The following is a 22,719-nucleotide window of genomic DNA, read 5'->3' as shown; positions in this document are numbered from 1 at the left end:
CCACCTGTGAAAATGTCAGTTTCTTTTTTTTTTACAGAACATAAATATGAAAATATCAAAGGAAATACTGCTGTTTGTTAATTTTGCCAGATCAATCACAAGAGAGCACTGTTTTTAGCAGTTAAATTTTAAAAATGAGAGAAAGGAAGAGAAGGCTGTGATACGACTGATTTTGACATTCCAATCATTCTGTGACCTTGAGTTGCACGTAAGTCAATAAAATATTAAGATCCATATTTATTGGAGTTGAAAATTAATGAAATGATTATAAAACTTTTCTGAAGGGCTAAGAACAAAATACTAGAAAATATATTTTCTATAATGGTAGATTCAAATATTTTAACTAAAAGAATGTTTAAAATATTTTTCTGGTATTGTTCATCCTGAGATACAGACTTACAGCACCAAATGGCAAAGAGCCTCTAGGGTACAGTTTCAGGAAAAGCAGTCATTATGCTAAATTCCAAAGCAATAAAACCCTCCACTTTTAATTTGTAATGGCAACCAGAACCTAATACATCAAAATACATGCATGGCAAGAAACAGTTCATAAAGTGAATGGAAGTGTTCAGATGGAAAGCCTATGTGTTCTGGGAGCAAAGAAGAGAACCTACAATGTATCTGGGAGGCATTTGTGACTCCTCCAGGTTTTCATGGCATTTCTGGTTTAATACCACAGATCTAGTACCTCTTATCTATATATCCATAATATTTACATATTCACAAACCACAGTATGTCCTAAAAAGAAAAGAATCCAAAATGAAGTATTCAGATAAAAGTGATATAGGTTCAGAACAAGACTATATTGTCTTCAGTAGCTCACAACCAGTAAAAATTAAGAATCCATCAGAAGTAATAATCAAATTAGTTCACAGATAATAAATAATCAAATGGACAATATTTGCCACAATAATTAAAACGGAAGGTATCACTTTTTATACCAGAATACGGACATTTCTTTTGGAAGTGAATTTTAATATAGTAAAATCAATGCATATTTGTCTAACATGCTATTTCTGGGGGTGCCTGGGTGGCTCGGTCATTAAGCCTCTGCCTTCGGCTCAGGTCATGATCCCAGCATCCTGGGATTGAGCCCCACATCGGGCTCCCTGCTCGGCAGAAAGCCCGCTTCTCCCTCTCCCACTCTCCCTGCTTGTGTTCCCTCTCTCTGTGTCTGTCAAATAAATACATAAAATCTTAAAAAAAAGTTATGCTATTTCTGTACAGAGAAATCTCACTAGCTACTGAATATCAAAAACCCTGGGGAAAAATTTTAACTTTTTTTTTTCATTGCAATGTAAATAAATGGCAACAACTGAAGGCAGATAGGAAAGAGTGAAATTCCATACCAAAATTTAGATTGGGAACTGGTTAACTGCCCTAAAGACATTTCCCCATCTCTGTAGCCTAGAAGGGCCCCAGCTTTAAGGAGCCACATCTACACAGGGGACAGAAGTTACACAGTTTGAGACTTGTGCATTAGTCTCCTCTGACGGGCATAACAAAATACTACAGATGGGGCAGCTTAAAAGAGATCTGGTATCTCATAGTTCTGGAGGCAGTGAGTCCACAATCACAATTCCAGAAAATTCAATTTCTGGTGAGGCTTGCAGAAGGCCAATTCTTGCTGTGTCCTCAGATGAACTTTTCTGTGTGTGCAAGTGGAGAGAGAGTGCTCTGTTGCCTCTTCCTCTTTATATAAGGATACCGTGTTATGGGATTAGGGCCCCACTTCATGTAACCTTAATTACCTTCTCAAAGGCGCTATCTCCAAATACAATCACATTGGGGGTTTGGGCTTCAACATATTAATTTGGTGGGACACAATTCAGTTCATAACAGGGACTCAGCTGGATGAACAGCAGGACTGATGAACCCCCCGAGGGTAGCACTCTCAATGAGTAAACTAGAAAGGACCTCAACGTGCCCTTCTTTACTCCAAGTAGATCTGTGAAGGGAAAAAAAGCCTCTTCTAGGAATGCTGACGCTCACATATGTTTGAGGATGAAGGTCTCACTACTTGTGAGTAAATGTATGTGCACGTGTGTATTCACGCACTGAAGGGCAGGTGAGACAGAGGAAGGAAACCCAAGATGAAAACGGAAGTGATCCAAGGTTGGTCATGCCCCAAGGAACGAACTGATACTTCAAGAAAAAAATACAAAAAACAGTATGTTCTCTATGGGAACATATTTTAAATAAAAATTCCCCAAAATAAAGTTTAGAAGAATACCAAGTCAACCAAAATCACTGATTTTACTAGAAAACAAATCACTGTACTTGTTTCAGACAACACTACAACAAATTGTAGATTTAGAGCCACAAAAAAAGGAGAAAAATACAAAATTATATATATATAGTATGTAAATACATTTATATAGTGTAGCATGTAAATATATATATATTTACATATATATAGTATGTAAATACATTTAATATGTTTTAAGATAAGAAAAAGAGGAAACAATGTAGCTATAACAAATGACCAGGAATGTTTGAGAAAGAAACATACAATACTTTGGAAATGGAAAAAAAAAAAAAGACTAATTAAAAACTCAATAGGTTATTTAAAAAAAAACTCTATAGGTTATAAATAGATTAGAGATGGTGAGAACACAAGAATTAGGGAGCAGAAAAACAGATTTAAAGAAACCATCCAGAATTCAACACACTGAAGAAGAAGAGACAGAAAATATGAGCCAAAGTGATACAAAGAACAGAGTGTGATGATTTCCCAAAGGAAAGAACAGAGAGAATGAGCAATACGCAATATTTAAAAGACATAATGATGGAAAATTTTCCAGAATTTATGAAAAGCACTAATTTTCAGGTTTAGGAAGCTCAATGAATGTGTACAGGATAATAAAAAGAAATTTAACAAAACAAAAAATACTGGAATTAAAACAAAAAGAAATCCACAGCTAGACACATTGTATTACAATGACTTTAATTGGGTTGGGTGAGCCTGGTGGTGGGTATTATGGAGGGCATGTATTACATGGAGCACTGGGTGTGGTGCATAAACAATGAATTTTGCAACACTGAAAAAATAAAATTAAATTAAAAAAAGAAAAAACCAAAGATAAAAACTGTAAGCAATGTGAGAGAAGAGACAGATTAGCTTCAAAGGAATACTGATCAGACTATGACATGATTTCAGAAGCAATAATGGAAGCAAGAAGACAAGGAAAGAATATCACTAAATACTGAGAGAAAATAACCATCGATCCATCAATCTAGAATTATAGAGTCAGCTATCTTTCAAGGATAGTAAAATGATAAACTGTGGGTAAGTCTAAACAAACACTGACTGCATACAGTAAAATAGCTATTTTTGGAGTTAAACTGAGATAAAGTAAAATTCTAATTTTACTTGATTTAAAATTCTAATTTTAGTTGAGTTAAATTTAGTTGATTGAGGAATCAAACTTTGTTCAACAGTTTCTAGCGTTTAGGAAGACAGTAAGGATACTGACTTTAGAATTTGTTAACTATGCAGATTAAATTTTTTGGTAAGCACTAAATTTTTACCTTCTAAACTAGGAGAGGGAGAATAAACAGGAAAACAAAAAAATTATAAGAAAGCAAAAAAAAAAAGGGCAGTGAGGAAACAGAAAAGGTAGGACAAAAAGCACGAAAGATGATATAAATGAATCCTAATACATTAATAGTTTCATCAAATTTAAATGGATTAGATAGAAAAAAATCCAGTTATAATTTTTAAGTTACAAATACTAACCAGCTGATGTGTGCAGCCTATATAAATTTTTAAAAAACCCCACATAATTAAAAGCAATAAAAAAATGAAATAAAAACATTTCTAGAAATAGAGACTATGACAACAAGAATCAATTCCAAGCTTGGAAGACAAAAAATTCCAAAGTTGTATGTACCCAACAACAAAGCTTCTAAATATAGAAAACAAAAACTGACAGAATTATAGGAAGAATCAGAAAACTCACCAGAGTATGAAATTTCAAAGTATCTCAGAATCTGAGGGATTACATAGAAGAAAAACAACAGTAAAACAGAGATCATCTGAACAACACAGTAAGTTTGGTCTAGTGGATACCCAAGAACTAGAAAACAGCATGTTCAAGTGCTAATGAAACACAGAAACTAAAAATATTTTAGGTCATAAGGCAAATAACAAATTTCAATATATCAATATAACAAAGTCTCTAACCACAAGCCAATTAAAGCATCAATCAACAAGAACAATTTAAAAATCTACAGGTTAAGAAATGAAAAAACATCCACAAATACGTAAGTCAAAATAGAAATCATAATGAAAAATAGAAAATACTTAGACCTTAAAAACAAATACTTTTATAATACTTTAAAAGGGCAGAACGTTACTTCACTTGATCATTATAAAATAATCCTGTGAGCTACACAGAACTCATTTCATCTCTGCTCAACAGCATAAACAGAAATGTTGTAAATTATGTAATTACTAATTTTTAAATGTAAATAAAATATCTGTCAAAAGTGATTTGGAAACTGTGAAATATAAGTGAAAATATTAAGGGGAAGGCAAACCAACTGTCTTTTTCACACACCATGTTGACTAGCTAACAAAGTTACAAAGAAAGAATTTACTATCTTCATGTTTACAGTTCAAAGAGCTTACCAACTCATTTGGGTTTAAGAAGTCCTTTAGATCCATGTATAAAATATACACACTTAGACAGTATTTATTATCATATGAGAGGAGCAGACACTATCAGAAACCTTTGCTGTGCAACTGGAGCAGCCACATTAAGAGCACGTTTGCTCTCACACACACAGTCCTGATTTCTTGGTTACGGCATCTGTTCAAATGGTGCGTTGGCAATTAATAGCATTCCAAAAACTGCCTACAGTACAAAGGGAATTTTCATTTAAGGTTCCCCTCCCTTTTCATGTGTGGGCTATTTTTGGAAGGATGGTTTTATTTTTTTTCATCCACTGAAAGAGAATTAAGAAAATTCCAACATGCCTTAGTGTCAGCAAGTGCTCTTTTTAGTCCAGGTACCAGAGAATGATTGATGAACCTGTCAAGCCTACAGTAGCGGACAGAGAAAGTTGGCCGAAGTTCAGTGTTATTGAAAGAAATCTCAAATACTTATTTCATCTCCTCTATTAACTTTAATCACATTTTCAACATGCAGCCAAGAATGAAGCTTTGACAGTAAGCCATAAATTTACACAAGCAAGCATTGTCACTTCTCTGCAGTAGCAACACTGAGATAACACAAGAAAGTTGGGTATTTTCTTTCTTGTGCCTTTCTTTACAGGAGAGCAATAAAAAATATTTGAAAGATTTATCCATACCTTGAATTCATTTGCTATAAATCTCAGAAATTATTGCATTTAATTTTGCTAGGTTTATGGCAAATAAAAAATCAACTTAGTTTCTCAATTAGGCTGTTAAATGCAGATTTTTTTAAAGATCACAGTGATGACAGAATTGGTACATGTTTCATCATAATACACCTGCTTATGAGAACAGACGTTAAACACTAAAAAAGGATTTACATTTAACATGGATCATTTGCCATGTGGGCAAACACTTCTGGTTTATTCAGAGCCAGAATCTTTATATGGTTCCAGAGGGACTCCTTGGCCAATTTTGCTGATTACTCATTACACAGTTGAAACATGGATAGACATTATTTATCTTACAAAGCTTACCCACAGCAAAACAGACACAAAAATGAGGTAAATACTATGGATAAGATTATGGTTTTTGGAAAGGCTAAACGTCAAATATTTTTTGGTAAGCTTTTCCTTCTAAGTCTGTTTTAAAAGCTGAAAATATTAAGTGCTGGAAGGCCACTTAACAAGTGTGTTTTGTCATTCAGTGAAACACGTGGCATCATGCTGTCCTGTAAAACCTGCAACCCTTCCCAATGGGCGGTTCAAAGACCAATGCGGCCATCTTTGCCTCGGTAGAGAAAAGATTTTGACTCTCACCTCTCTTAAATGGGATCTCTGTTCCAAAGACAGTTGTCTTTGTCAACATTACCCATGGAATAATACTGTATACATTCTTCTAATAGCCAAGGGCGTTATGACAGGTAGCTATTCTATCTGCCTTCTAAGCCACAATAACTAACCCAATATGGGAATGAATTAAATTATTTTTCTAAGTCTATACCTACAGTTCTCTGAGATAATCAACTGAAAAGACACCCAATGCTGATTAACAAAAAGCAAATTTATCCCATTTTTTTCCTCCTATCCTCCCCATTCAAATAGTCATATATAGGCACTTAAAACTGGAAAGTTGTGGCACTCTTCTTCTATTAGACACTTCATTAAGACTCCAATAGAACTTTCTTCTGATATAAGAGTGCCACTGAATATATTGCTAAGCTTGAAGCAGAGGCTAAATGGTTTGGTGGGCACAGTTTTTTGGGGGGAAGTCCATGTTCTCTTACTAAATTGTCACTGTTGTGGTTAAAGTTCTTAAAAGGTTGAAAATTTCGCTAGGTCCTTCTCCATCTCGGCATACTGTTCTTTAAGCCTCTCCATGGCTTTTCTGTGTTCTTCATCCACTTCAGCCTGTCTGCTGTGTTGTTCTTTCATGAAATCTTCCCACTGGGTGATATGCTGTTTTTCACTAGCTATTAAATGGTCATTAAGAATCTGAGAAAAGAAATTTGAAAGTCACATGACATTTTCCAGACAATTATTCTTCTATGCACAAGAGACAAACATAACTTTAACTCTTGGTATTTGCCTTCTACAACAATCAGCTTGAAAGTCACAATGCTACAACGGCACGGCAGTTTTAATATCCAACAAGAACAGGACAAATCAGAAACATCTAAGGCTTCTCTTACTGTGAGTGAACTCGGATGGTAACCGTATTTCTGAAATTTCTAAAGTGTCTAGTATCTTTAAGTGACAAAATCAAATACAATCCAAGTAAATTTTCATGTCTCTGTTTCTTCTCAAATTCCATTTAAGTGTATATAATTTTTAAATCAAGTGTAAAGAATAATTGCCAAAAGAAATCATTATTATGAGAAACCAAGGTGCATGTCTTACCTAAAATATTTTTTCGATGCATTAAAAAAGATTTTAAATTTAAAAAAGCTTTGGGGGCACCTAGCTGGCTCAGTCAGTTAAGCATCCGCCTTTGGCTCAGGTCATGATTCCAGGGTCCTGGGATTGAGTTGGGCTCCCTGTGCAGCGGGGAGCCTGCTTCTCCCTCTGCCTCTGCCACTCCCCCCATTTGTGCTCTCTCTTTGTCAAATAAATTAACAAAAAATCTTTTAAAGAAAATTTTAAAAAGATTTTAAATCTAAAAAAGACCTAAGATGCAAAGATTATTCATCACTGGAAAAGAACTCATGACATTTCTTCTGGTTTAGTTCCATTCCCTAAAGTAAATAAACACCAAAAGCATCTGTGCAAATAAGTTAAGTTCTTGAGATGTTCCTTAATATTTCTACATGAAGATGAAAAAATTTTCTTTTGACTACCACAACAATAAAGATAAAACAATGTATAAGTGAAAAGGTGTAAGTTTAGTACAATTTTAATCATCTCTGAATACATACAACAAAGAGAAGCTAAATAGGAAAAGAGAGTTAGAAAAATAATTTTATCTCCCTGCCTTAAATGTTCTACATACATGTCTTTAGAAGTCTGGATACAGACTAAGTCCTATTAAGAAAAAAAAAAAAAAGGGACAGATACAAACCATAAAAAGTTATAAAGCACCTAAAGCCATTATAAATTCCAGCACTCTAATGAAAACAGGACACCTGGCACACTCAGATACTGGTGCCCAGATGCTTGGTCACACCAAAGGGTAGCCAGTAGGGGAAAAAATGGGAACTGTGTTTTCATGCTGTCATCACATCCTTGCTGCTCCATTTTCTCTCTCATCTGAGATGATGATAAGCAGGATAAAAAGGTGGATAATCTGTTGTTCTCTAAGTATCTATGAAATGCATGTTTTTGCTACCTGTCCTGCGCATCTTATCTACTCCTAAAAACTACTGTTATAAAATGACATTATTTTCACTTTACACATGAAGATTAAGGTTTAAGGAAACTAAAGGTATTTCTCCACGGTCATTCAGCTATTAAGTTGAAGATTCAAACTTAGGTCTTTGTGATACCCAACCTATGCCTTTTTTATCCGAAGTGCGAATTGTATCTTTCCAGAGGAAGGTTTACACAGGTAGGAAAAGTCTCTTCTACAGGACAAAAACAACTACTATAAGAGCTTTTTCTTGCCAATCTGATCCGGTTTCTCTGCACAGAGGCTTTTCAAGTGAAACCAGGTTGGAGTGAGTCTGAAGTCTGCCTTAAAGTCAAACATTCCCCTAAAATATGTGCCCCAGACCAGGCACTACAGTGGTGGGGAGAGGGGTAGGGAGGGGTTTGCCGGTGGCAATAAAGTTAGGAAACAGGCTAAACAAAATTCAGAACTTTATTTTTTAACTTTTCAGCCTCATGGATTGTAATTCTCCAAAAGATGAATAAAACATGAAGAGTTCATTAAACTCTTTTCATGGAACTTTGGCAAAAATTATTATATTCTAAGAGAAAAGCCACAGTCAGACTAAAGATAGAAGAAAATGCATATAGACTTTCTCAAGATGGGATCCTGCTTTTAGCTGTAAACTATTTTTTTAGTAAGTCAGAAAATACTAAACATGCATACTCAGATGTTGCTTAATAGATTTTTCTTTTCTTTTTATTCTTTTAAGATATGCCATAATTGGCTCAGCCAACCCTGTGAGTTGGACCACAAGGCAACAGCCCTGATTCCACTTCCCACCAGAGAGCACTTTTTCCAGTGCAATTCAATGGAAAAATGATTTGGGAAGCATATAAACCTAACTTCAAATTCTGGTTCACTTGCTACCAGCTGCAGGACCCTAAGCAAGCTGAAGTTTAACTTTAAAATGAGGAAAATACTTTACGTTCATAAATAAATATGAAGTCCAGAGGTATTACATGTCCAGTTCCTAGCTCACTGCCTGTGGAACTTAATAAAAATTAATGTCACTATTATACAAATTATAAGCAAAACATCTAGAAGGAAAATCAAACCACTTTTTAACCTCCTCCTTTTTTGTCCTTTAATTTTAATAATTTATTTTTATTTTATTAATTTTAATAAATTCAATAAATTATTTAATAATTTATTTTTAAAGATTTTATTTGAGAGAAAGAGAGGGAGAAACCCTGCGTGCATGCATAGGTCCATGGGGGGCAGAGGGTAGAGGGAGAGGGAGAAGCAGGCCCGGGTTGAGCTGAGGGAGCCCAATGCCGGGCTCCATTCCAGGACCCTGGGATCATGACCTGAGCCAAAGGCAGATGCTTAACCAACTGAACCACCCAAGCATTCCTAGTTTTAGTAATCCAATTTCAGCAATGGATTCTTGTAATAATTTGAACAATACAGGCAACTCAAATAAAACTGAGTTTCCCCTTCCCATTCCTATACTCAATTTCAATCCTCCTTATCATTTGGCTCTAAGAAAGGACTTTAAGATGTCATTAAATACCAGTATGTCTATTTCGTAGTTTCAGAATATTATGACTAAAAATATATATATCCAACTAGCTTCTTCACAGATAGATAGATCACTCTTTGGCCTCACAGTTCAGGTAAAAAGAAGCTGAATGTGGCCTATGCTCTAATCTAGCTGAAATTTTAGTCTTGCTTTCTCATCAAGAACTTCTTGAAGTCACTCTTAGTTTTATCTCAGACTCTCACTTTTAATAAAAGAAAGTACTATGAGGGATGCCTGGGTGGCTCAGTGGGTTAAGCATCTGCCTTCAGCTCAGGTCCTGATCCCAGGGTCCTGGGATCAAGCTCCACCCAGCTCAGCGGGGAGTCTGCTTCTCCCTCTCCCCCCGGCTCTCCCTCTGCTTGTGCTCTCTCTCTCTCTCTCTCTCAAGTGAATGAATGAATGAATCAATGAATAAAAAAAGTAAGTGCTATGCAATCTTGCATTCTTCTTACCAATCAGTAAAGAAAATTAAAGGACAGCTTCTACGTTCATGTACTGCCAATACCATACTCTTTACATAAATAAATAACATCTGCCTAGCTGGAATAACATCTACTGAAACTTAGGGGGAGAACTATATGGTAAGTCTTTTTATTTTTTAAAAGATTTTATTTATTTATTTGACAGAGATCACAAGCTGGCAGAGAAGCAGGCAGAGAGAGAGAGGGAGAAGCAGGCTCCCTGCTGAGCAGAGAGCCCGATGTGGGGCTTGATCCCAGGACCCTGATATCATGACCTAAGACGAAGGCAGAGACTTAACCCACTGAGCCACCCAGACGCCCCTAGAGTAAGTCTTTTAATCCAACAAAAGAAAAAAAAAAGTCAAGTCCAATTACAAATACTGCAGTATTTGTGAAAAGCTTTTTTGATTCTGAATTAACTTACCTTACTTTACACACAATTCTAACCATGTTAATTAACTGGTTTCCAAAAGTACACCGTATTAAAAGTCACAAACTAGAAAAAAAATGCTGATAAATGAGATAGGAAGAAATGAAAGGCATCAGCCTTATGGGGAGGGAGAACACAGATACAAAAACTTAGAACACACATAGTATTTGAGGGTATTTGCCAAAGAGAAAAACTCTCTAATTCTCTGAGGACACCCCCATATTCACCATCGTGTAAAACTATTTTCAATAACTCCTAATTTCATAAAGAAATTTAGCCTATAATAATTTTTATGAAACCAGAAAAGTATGAAATATATTTTTTTAAAGATATCCTCCCAAAATAAAGTGATAAAAGTGGTGTGCCTAAAGAAGATAAAAACCTCAGCTGTGAGGTAAACTTGGCTAGATGGAATGTTCCATTTTCTAAGATTCCCATAAGGTTTTATTTTATGTAATAGCAGAAAAATTCCCAATTAGCTGTATGTTACATATCACCTAGGCAAAGAGTTAAAAAGTATTCTACAACAGAAGGGAAGGTTACCCTAGGGTCTAGCTATTCAAAATACACAGAAATGCAGTCTGGCCAGTTGTAACTTCCCTAGAATAGGACAAGGAGCTGAGCAGCGGCTTAATCGAAAGCAGCACATGAGCCCCCTAACAGACTGTCACAATACTTCAACTCCGCTGAAGCCATTCTAACGCCAACGTGCGCCCCAGCTCATACATGAGGAGGTTACAGAAGCCAAGGACTTAGCCCAAAATGCCAATGAATCTGGTCACAACTACAAAAAACTCTCAGAAATCAGGAAAAATCTTTTATAAATAACCACGCTAACTGCAGACCATCATCTCCTGGGCACATCACTTTCAGAAACAGCAATTCTGCTTTTATGTTCAAGAAATGGGGTTCTCATGAGAGACTATGGACTCTGAAAAACAATCTGAGGGTTTTGAAGGGGCGGGGGGTGGGAGGTTGGGGGAACCAGGTGGTGGGTATTAGAGAGGGCATGGATTGCATGGAGCAGTGGGTGTGGTGCAAATACAATGAATACTGTTATGCTGAAAATAAATAAAAAATTAAAAAAAATTTTAATAGCTAAAAAAAATTAAAAGAAATGGGGTTCTATGTGAGATTTAGTCTGAAATAAGTGTTCCTATAATTAAAACACATTTGAAAAACAATGATCCCATTTAACTCTAGTTATAGTCAAACAGCTTCATACAAGTCTGATAGGAAGTGATAGTTCCCTACATACGCACCAAATCCTTTCTCTAGCATCCTTTTTCCCGGTATTATAAAGAGTTCAATGAGTACTAAAGATTATTTCCTGATGTTTGTACAAACGTATTTCTTTAATAACAACAAAATTAAGTCACATCACATAGGATGGTCTGCAGCTTTCTCTTTTCAGCAATGATACAATAGGTACCGGGCACAGCAACAGCAGGAGGGTGGGAGAGCTCTGCCCTGGGTGCAAGTAATAAGACGGTGTATTGTCTGTAGAGAATTTACATCAAGGACACAAACAAATGAAAGACTGTTTTTTATCATCACCAGGCACTGACCATACTGAAAAATGTCGGTGATAAAATACTCTTAAACCAAAAATCTTTCTTTGGTCTAAAGCTCTACACAATTACTGAGGTTATTGTTGAATTTTAATAATGTGTTTCAAATTAACACGTTTTTATTATTTATCCTTTAATAAATTGTGTCTTTTACACTGAAGTGAATTTAGAGGACTTCCAGTTACAGAACCAGTCCTGGACAAAGATGAAGTCAGCTACACATGTTTATTTCCAAAGTAAATACCAAGTAGTCCAGAATCATTTCAGCTTTCTTTAGACACTAAGCCCCTCCAACCTCCGGGGAATTAAATATAACTGCACTTAAACAATGACAGTAGAGCAAATGCAGGTAAGATCTGAATCAGTTCAAATCCATTATTCTATACTACCATTTTTTTGTACTTAAGTTTGAGTATGTTTTTATTTAGACCTAAAATTTTTATATTATGGGGACACTGAGAGCCATCAGAACAACTGCCAAAGAATAAAGACAGTATTGCAATTTTTGGAATTCATTGTGATGTGATTTTTATGAAGCTCTTCCGGACTTATTCTTATGCTTAACACTTTTCTGAACTATTTATCTTATATTTATATTATATTACATTATTTATTATTTATTATTATTAATTTATATTAATATAAATATAAGCATTATATTTATATTAAATTATATTAATATAAATATAAGCATTATATTTATATTAAATTATATTAATATAAATATAAGCATTATATTTATATTAAATTACATTAATATAAATATAAGCATTATATTTATATTAAATTATATTAATATAAATATAAACATTGTATTTATATTAATGTCAAAGAAATTTCAAAATTATAATAAAAACCATTTTAAATCAACTGTGAGTCAAACAGATTAATAAATCTGTCTATACTATTTAATTTGAATAGTCAAACATCAAATTCAATGAGGTTATTAACCAATCTGCCTAAGAATCAAAAGCAAGCGGTAATATTATTACCATAACAGACAATATATAGGTGACGTTTTTTCTTTTTTTTTTTCCAAAAAGTAATCAATGCACTTAAATTTATTACTTACTTTTTTCCTTTGGTGTTATAGTTCTTTTAAGTTTTTTATTTTTTTATTGGTGTGACTACATACATGAAGTTAAAAACAATACCATCTGCATTTTTGTTCTTGTCATTCATTATTCTTTAACATCTGGCTTATTATTAAACATAATTTTGTTGGGAGAAGTGTTAAAAGAAGGTCTATTCTTGGTGTCAAATATGGTATGTATGCTGCTCCTATACAGACATATTTCCATGGACACACACTTAGAATAAGGTAGAATCAAGAGTAAAAATCCAGTTTTCTACTCTTTTTTGCTATATAACATTGTTTAAACCAAGTAATATATTAAATTATTAGTCTCAGGATTGGCAATGTTTTAAAAAATGACAGAAACTAACAAGTATTTCACATTCCAATTTCAAAAGTAATTAAGAGGTTCAAAAAACCTGAATACATCTGAATAGGTAGAGAAAAAGTATAGGCACACACTGTTAACCACTCGGGGACTTATATGTGGGGCTCCTGCTAATTTTCAAAACAAAAGTGCAACTAACTTTAAAATAGTTTTTCCTCTTCTAGCAAGAGTTTATGAGAGCATGTGGTATTAAAAATCAAGTCATTTCAGAACCAGATGAGTTTACTGGTGAATTCTAGAGAATACTTAAAGAAGAATTAATACTAATCCTTCTCAAACTCTTCAAAAAATCTGAAGAGGAGGGAAGACTTCCCAACTCATTCTGTGAGGTCACCAATGTCCTGAGACGAAAGCCAGATAAAGACACTATAAGAAAAATGGGGTGCCTGGGTGGTTCAGTTGTTGGGCATCTGCTCTCAGCTCAGGTCATGATCCTAGGGTCCTAGGATTGAGCCCATCAGGCTCTCTGCTCGGCAAGAAGCCTGCTTCTCCCTCTCCCACTCCCTCTGCTTATGCTCTCTCTCTCACTGTGTTTCTCTCTGTCAAATAAATAAATGAATCTTAAAAAAAAAAAAAAAGACACTATAAGAAAAAAACAAGTGCAGGTCAATATTCCTGATGAATACTGATATAAAATCCTCAATAAATTAGTGGCAAACTGAGTTCAAAAGCATATTAAAATAGTCACACACTATTTTGCTCTTGGAATGTAAGGATGGTTTAAAACACACGAAAATCAGTGAAAAAATATACTACATCAACAGAATGAAGAGAAAATAACCACATTAATCATTTCAATATAACGCAGAAAACGTATTAGTCAAAGTTCAAGACCGTTACATGGTAAAAACACTCCATAAACTAGTCATAGAAGGAAACGATCTCAACATAATAAAGGCCAATATGTGAAAAACTGACAGGTAGCTTCATATCCAATGGCAAAAAACTGAAAGCTTTCCCTCTAAAATCAGGAAGGAGACAACAAAATTTTGCTTTTGCCACTTCTCCTAAACATAGTATTAGAAGTCCTAGCCAGGGCAATTAGGAGAGAAAAAAAAGAAGGCATCTAAATTGGAAAAGAGGTAAAATTATCTGTGCTTACAGAGAGCATAGTCTTATATGCAGAAAACCATAAGGTTCCACAAAAAAAAAAAACCTCACTAGAATCAACAAATTCAGCAAATTTGCCAGATACAAAATAAAAACTCAAAAATCAATTGCATTTCTATATACTAACAATGAACAATTCAAAAAGGGTATTAAGAAAATTCTATTTACAGTAGCATTGAAAAGACTATTTGGGAATGAATTTAACCAAGGAGACTTGTACAAAAGACTTGTACACTGATAACTAGAAAACATTCTTTTTTTTTTTTTTTTAAGATTTTATTTATTTATTTGACAGACAGAGATCACAAGCAGGCAGAGAGGCAGGCAGAGAGAGAGAGAGGAGGAAGCAGGCTCCCTGCGGAGCAGAGAGCCCGATGTGGGGCTCGATCCCAGGACCCTGGGATCATGACCTGAGCTGAAGGCAGAGGCTTTAACCCACTGAGCCACCCAGGCGCCCCACTAGAAAACATTCTTAAAGAAGAAATTAAAGACATGTCAATGGAAAGTCACCTCATGTTCATGGATTGGAAGACTTAATATTGTTAAGATGTCAGTACTATCCAAAGTGATCTGCAGGGTGAGTGGAATCCCTATTAAATTCCCAATGACTTTTTTTACAGAAATAGAATACATCCTAAAAGTCATATGAAATCTCAAGTGACACCAAGTAGCCAAAACAATCCTGAAAAAAGAATGAAGTTGGAGGTCTCACACTGTCCTGACCATGTGTTCTACAGTTTTGATGACTGGGGCCTTGCTAACCCTGGAAAGAGAAACTCCCTCCCAGGGCTAGCTTATTCCTAGAGATAGGACTTAGGACTCCCCTATGAGTGTACCTTTTATATGCAAGCCAACCAACTGAGAGTCCATACCCCAACCACCTTTACTGGGATCTCAGCCCCTGGGCCACTATCTACCTGCTCTAATCACACAAGGCCAGACAGCCCTTATCCCCTAGAGCCTGCTGAAATTGTTCAAATTAGCCAATCCTAAGTCTGCTAACACTGTCTCACATGTTCTTTCCTGCTGAAACCACAATAATATGAATGATAATAACCTGTCTCCCCGCCCCCCACCCCACCTCCTGACTAACCTTGGTGCATCCTCATATGGTCCTGTGTGGTAGAGCATGCAACCTCCACTTGGGAACTATGATAATAAACAGTCTTTCCATGGCAGTCATCCCTTTATCAGTTGGTCTTACCATATCTGAATAATAATAAAACCTTCATTTTACAAAATACATTTGTTGATTTCAGAACTTACGACAAAGCTACTGTGGTCAAAACAGTGTCATACTAGTGTAATGAAAAACACACAGACCACTAGAATAGAAGTGTTCAGAAATAAACCCTTAGATAGATGGTCAAGTGATTTTTGATAAGAATGTCAAAAATCATTCAATAGGGAAAAGGCAATCCTTTCAACAAGTGGTGCTGGAAAACTGGGTATCTACATGCAACTAAAAATGAAAATGGACCTTTACCTTGCATCATATACAAAAATTAACTCAAAATAGGTCAAAGATCTAACGGTCAAGATCTAAAACTATAAAATTCTTAGAAGACAACAGGGGGAAAGCTTCATGACATTAGATTTAGCAATGATTTCTTGGCTATCACACCAAAAGCAGAGGCAACGAAAGTAAAAATAAATTGAACTTCATCAAAATTAAAAGCTTGTGTACATCAAAGGACACTATCAACAGAGTGAAAGCCAACCCACAGAATAGAAGAAAGTATTTACACATCATATGTATGATAAGGGGTTAATATCCAACATATATTAACCAACTCCTACAACTCAATAACAACAAAAACAAAACCAAATAACCTGATTAAAAGATGGGCAAATGGCTTCAAGGAACATTTCTACAAAAAAGACATACGAATAGCCAATAAACAAAGGAAAAGATACTCATTAAAGTAATGATAATGATAATCATTAAAGAAATGCAAATCAAAACCACGATAAGATACTATCTCACACCCATTAGGACTGCTGCTACCAAAGAAACAGAAAATAACAAGTGTTGACAAGGATGCAGAGAAAATGGAACACTTGTGCACTGTGGATGGGAATACAGAGAGGTGTGACTACAGAAAACAGGATGGTCGTTCCTCAGAAAATTAAAAATTGAATTACCAATTCATCCAGTAGTTCCACTCTTGAGTGTATACCTAAAAGAACTGAAGGCAGGGGTTTGAACAAATAGGTGTACACTCAAGTTAATAGCAGTGTTATTCACAACAGTGGTAATGTGGGAGCAACACAAGTATCCAAAGGCAAATGAATGGATACACAAAATATGGAATATACATATAATGGAGTCCTAGTCATTCTTTAAAAGGAATGAAATTCTGATACTGGCTATGACATAGGTGAACAAAGAAATAAGCCAGTGACAAAAAGATAAATGCTGTACTATTCCACTTAGCACAGGTACCTAGACTAGTCCAATTATAGGGACAGGCAGTAGAGTGCTGGTTGCCAGGAATAAAGGAAGTGGGAAAGGGCAGTTAGTGTTTAACAGGTAGAGTCTCAGTTGGGGTAGATGAAAGTTCTGGAAATGGATAGTAGTGATGGTTGTAGAGCAACGTGAATGTACTTAATGTCACAGAACTACACACTTAAAAACTGTTAAAATGGTAAATTTTATGTTATACGTATTTTGCCACAACAAAAAAATTCTCATATCAGGTGTCAGAGGGTTCTTTCTAAATGGAATCAGTTGCATTCTTAAATGAGTGGATAAATGTATTTTTAAAATAAAATTAGAAAATGCCAACTTTAAAAGAGAAGGAAGGGAAGTTTATAAATGAGCTACAACTGTGTACAGAGTATTTCGCTGTAATGATTTTTATTTTTCTCTACAAGGAAGAAATAGTAATAGAACATTGACTTACATATATCTCATGAGAGATAAATTTAAAAAGAAGCCAACCTATGTCTAAGAACAGGTCTATAAGTGAAATGTAGGATACATAATAAAAACAAAATTTTGTATATATTATAGTCTAAGTCAGTGATTCTTAACCTGGGGGGTGGGGTAGATTTAAACCATCATTTAATTTTCTCTTGTCCCTTAAACTTTTGGTTATCACAGCACACGTTAGGGGGAAGGAAGTGCTATTGGCAGGTGGTGGGTAAAAGCCATAGATGCTTCTAAACATCCTACCAACCTGCCACAACAAAGAATTATCTATTCTAAAGGTCATAGTGCAGAGGTTGAGACATCCTGGCCTACAGGGAAACTCTGAATAAGCCAACTAAGGCCTAAAAGGCCCTTTCAAACATCTGTCAGTATACACTGTCACTAATTTAACCTAGGCCTTATACCAAAAAATGAAAAAGAATCGACTGCAGTAAGAAGTGTCAGAATGTGACAGCCATCAGAAAGGATTTTAAACAGACTACTGCATACTGATCTATTCCTTTGTACTGTCAAACTCCGTGACGAACAACGTATGTGCTATTTCGTTGCTCTCATGAAAAAATCGTGCAGGGATGTAACTAAAATCAAGTGAGTATCTGTAGACAAGATGAATCAGAGGATTTGTATTTATTATTATCTCTAATATGGTAGAATATGGCTTCAAAAGTTGACATGTGTGCATGGACCTCAGTTTAAACTGCTGATGGGTATTCACAGCGTGTTTCCCTTGATGGTATATTTTTAAGTCCGTGAATTTTCTAAACTAGCTGTATTTTCATTTCACTACTTCTAATGCTAGCTTCCAAAATGCAACTTTGTACTAGAGGGTAGTTTTCAAGACATATGTTAAACAACTGGGGAATGTGCATTTATTGTTCTTCTGAATGTACTTTTAGGTATCAATTGTGGGAAGTGTAATTTGGATGAATGACGTTTATCATAATTTACTTCCCACAGAATTCCACATATTGTCTTGACATAAAAGAATTAAAGATTAATGGCAATAGTCTATTTTATTCCATTACTACTCCCATCTTTCTTTGTTCTGAGAGCCATTCAAATATACAAAATGTAACCAACAGTATAACCAAGGGCAACAATTAACACGAGGCTGTACGACCCAGCTAGAGGTCAGTTTTGCTTTGTACACATTTGCTAGATGAAAATTTAAACTTGTCTGTATCTTTTATATATATGTAATCTGAAACCTCTGCCATGTCAGTTTCTGCAGAAATCAGATACAGCAGTATAGAAAAAGGGTCCTTAAAGATACATATTTCAAATGTTCTGCTAACTAGACAAGCACTAAAAAAGAAACAGAAACTAAAGGTTTATTGATCTGCAGAATATGAAGAATTATTACTTTTCTCTGAGTGTTGTCTGAGAAATGCATCTTTGTGTAACATTCAGCTGGTCAATTTTATTAAATTATCTTGAGAAAAGAAAATAATTGGAGTGGATTCTTACACATGTAGCTTCGTAAATGCCATGAGCATGGCACAGTTAGTGAAACACATTTCAGTACATCCTAAAATACTAATTTTTAATGTGCATTCCACATTAAAAAATAGTTCAGTAACATTCTCCGACATAATACCTGTAAGAAATATATGTAAGACTAACATAATCTAAGGCCTTTATTATTTCTTAAAGCCATTTTTATTCAAACCAAGGTACAGTATCTTAGTATCTTTTAATTTAAGAAATCGTGAATGCGTGGAATTCTCAAATGCTTCACCAACTGAAGAGGCCACAGCAGGGCTCCTACCCACAGAGTGACTGCCTGCACCTTAAACAATAATTGAGCTGGCCGGGGGAAAATGGTGCCTTCCACTTGATGCAGTACAATCTGCAAAGCTGTTTCATGCAGATTATACGCTACAATTTACCTGGTAAGGAGAAAAATCAACCTGTCAGGTAAGTGTAACTGGTATATATTTTGCAACTGAGGAGCTTGAAGCTCAAGGATTTGTGTAAGGGGATGAGGCGAGCCAACAAAGGGAACACCGGAAGTAGAGGACTCCAGGTATTTTCTCACCTAAGCTGGTCATTTTCCTACTTATGCACTGTTAGTACACCAAATGTGAAAAAATTCCACGTGACAAGAGAAATTATTCCAATTAGATTTAATTTCAGGTCAGTTCTGCTTAAGAGCAGCAAGAACTGCCATTTTGTCACAACCGTAACTGTTCTGACAAGGTCTTAGGGAAGAAAGATCAACGGTGTCTGAGCGCATATTTACGTGAATCTGCTTAAGTCATATAATAACATGCTACACAGAACACTCTTTAAAATTTTTATTTTGAATAAATAAATAAATAAAAAGAATTGCTTATTTACGCAACAGCCAGTATAGCCAGTGTGCTATCAAATAGCTTTTCTGCTTCTCAAAACCAGAAATGCTGCTGGTGCCCTCCACCACAAATTGTTTAATATAGCATTCAAGATTCTCCACAATCATCTCCGGAAATAACCATTTAGATACTCTACATAGTGGCTGTGCGAGACTATGGACTTCTCACGTCTTCTGTCTTTGCTTACACTGTATCCCCTCATCCTACAATAGCTTTCTTCCCATCCTCCATCAACTGAATTCCTACTCACTGATTAAGGTTGGGCTCGAATGCCACCATGTTCCTACTACATTACTCCTTCTGCCAAGATCCTACAAAATTCTTTGTAACTTGAACACAGCTCTTACTTTATCCTACATCATACTAGTGTTAGTGGTTTGAGACTCCTCTTCTGGATTGTTAGTTAGTTCCTGAGTATATGAACTGCCTTAAACTTAACAATCTAAAATCTTTCATCCCCAGTGGCACCCCACAGAGTAGAGAAACAAAAAATATCTGCTGTCCAGCCTGGGATGGTCCACATGAGCTCCTGTGCCTGCCTTTACAGTGCTCTCTGGACACTGTACACACTACACCCTGACAGGTTTCCCAGTGGCTTTGCCTTGCCATTCTGTCAACATGCTCAGGGGCCCTGCTTCCTGACCCAGCCTGCCAGGCCCCTACTCCTCCTGGGCAGTCTTCACCTGCCTGAATGTCAAGTCCTTTCAGTAAGGTCTAACTCACCAAATTTTTGAATTTTTAAACTCTGTATTGATATTTAGAGTTAAACAGAGGCTGTGGAAACTTAAACTCTGGCAAGGTTTTTTCACTCGGTTTTTATACAGTGCAGATCTGAACACAACCCATTCCATAGAAATGGAGATAGTAACACTTGTTGATACATAAAATGCATTATATTCAGAATGATTTAGTATTTTCAACATTTCTTAAAAAGCCTATCTTTGTTAGTTTACAACAATGATTAAGTTATAAAAATACATAAATTGTAAGTGAAAACAGCAAAAAAACCCCCATAGGAACTTAAATTCTTGTGCTGTTTTTCCACATCTGAATGTACTTAAGATAGACTTTCAATAAGCAAAGCACTACTCACCAAGTGATTCACATACTCATAGGACTATTCATTAAATAACTCACCCACAGGCATGAATCCTTCCTTTTCTAGAAGAAATATACATAACCTGCTCATCAATGTTTCATGCTTAAAAAAAAGATTTATATTTCTAATCTGGTGGGTATTTTTTGTCCTGTGTAAAAGTCTTATTCTCTGTTCTCAATCAGACAAATATTACTTTCGGGGAAAAGATGGTAATGTTGAGAAAGAAAAAAGAAGAGGTCTACAATTTGAACTAGAAGAATATGAATGGTGCAATCATGTGTTCACACCTCTTCAACGTATCTTTAATGAAATGGTCATTTTTAAATCTTTTAAATCACTGCATAAAGAAAACAAATTTGAAGGTTGTTTTTTTAAATCAAAAGCAACTGCTGGGGCACCTGGGTGGCTCAGTGGGTTAAAGCCCCTGCCTTTGGCTCAGGTCATGATCTCAGGGTCCTGGGATCAAGCCCCACATTGGACTCTGTTCAGCGGGGTGCCTGCTTCCCCCGCCCCCAACCCCGCCTGCCCACCTGTGATCTCTGTCCATCAAATAAATAAAATCTTAAAAAAAAAAAAAAAAAGCAACTGATAACAATATGATGACAGTAAGAGTTATAGACCCCATTAGCCAAACGATCTACTTTTACCTTCCTTCGTTCCTGTTCCCTCTGTTGGAGTCTACAGACTGAGTCAGAAGCCGCTTGCACTGAAATAAAACAGACAATGGGTTTCAGTCAGCAGTCCTTATTCAAGACTTACCTGAAAAAAACAAAACAAAACACACCAAAATTTGGATTGTTTCAGATCTCATGAAGCTATACAAAAGAACTGATCCTATTTTGATCATGGTGAGGTGGCTAGAAGGGAAAAAAGAAGTTTTGCTAGTATATTAGGGATGCCGTCATTAGAACCACCATCATTCTTGAACCTTGAGGTACAAGCCAAGGGCATTTTAAGTACTAATTCCAATGACAAGTTGTCAACAATGACTACAGAATTCTCTAAAAAGATATAAAATGCCTGATAAATTTATCATTAGTCTGTCTCTACAGTGTCTCTTTGGTTTGTTCACCCTCCTTCCCCCTTTTCTCATACACGTGAACTTCTCTCTTGTAGGCAGTACCTGATACTTATAATGTTTCCACAACTTTCTGTTCTTGCTTCTCCTCTCTTATCTGTTAATTCATCCTCACTGCCACCACCACATTCAAATTTCTGTTTTCACTGAGTGATTTCCCTTTCCAATGGACCACAACTATTAGTAGTAATTATTAGACTTATTTATTAAGTATTACTATGTGCCCAGACCTATGCTAAGTACTTCCCATGTACTATTCCTTTTAAACCCACTTTCCTATCAGGAGAGGATCACTGTCCCATTTTACAGATTTCCGGCATCTGTAAAAAAACTGAGGTACAAAGAGGGGGTAATACGACTCGTAAGTACAGAAAGCAGGATTAAAATCAGACCCCTGCCTCTAAGGACTTGGCTCATACCCTCAACACTCTGCTCCTCTCATGATCTCATCAAGGAAACTGGTCTTCATCCAATAGTTTTTCAGACCTCTTCATTTACTCGATCCACTGTATTTCTGTACACAAACGTTTTCACTTATTTCACTGTTTCGCATGCAGGTTAATAGCAAGCCATAGTCAAAACTGGAGTTGAGCACTTAGTCACATAACTTGGCATGCCTGCTTGCTCATTGATTTACTTGTCTAACACTGAATGAGCATTTACTACGTGCCAGGTGCTGTGACTGCTGCT

General features: G+C 35.7%; 1 protein-coding gene across 1 annotated transcript in view; it reads right to left on the bottom strand.

The window, feature by feature from the left end:
- Positions 1-5,111: 5,111 nt before the first annotated feature.
- BLOC1S5 (biogenesis of lysosomal organelles complex 1 subunit 5) overlaps positions 5,112-22,719 on the bottom strand; it is a 45,024-nt gene continuing 27,416 nt past the window's right edge. The window contains exons 4-5 of the mRNA XM_047734491.1: positions 21,599-21,657; positions 5,112-6,634 (exon numbers count right to left, since the gene is read on the bottom strand). Of these exons, the coding sequence (XP_047590447.1) occupies positions 6,455-6,634; positions 21,599-21,657 (239 nt within the window). The 3' untranslated portion in view covers positions 5,112-6,454. The remainder of the gene's footprint in view (positions 6,635-21,598; positions 21,658-22,719) is intronic.

The sequence above is a fragment of the Lutra lutra genome, chromosome 6, assembly GCF_902655055.1.
Source record: "Lutra lutra chromosome 6, mLutLut1.2, whole genome shotgun sequence".
NCBI lineage: Eukaryota > Metazoa > Chordata > Mammalia > Carnivora > Mustelidae > Lutra > Lutra lutra.
This window is presented reverse-complemented; position numbering and strand designations above follow the sequence as displayed.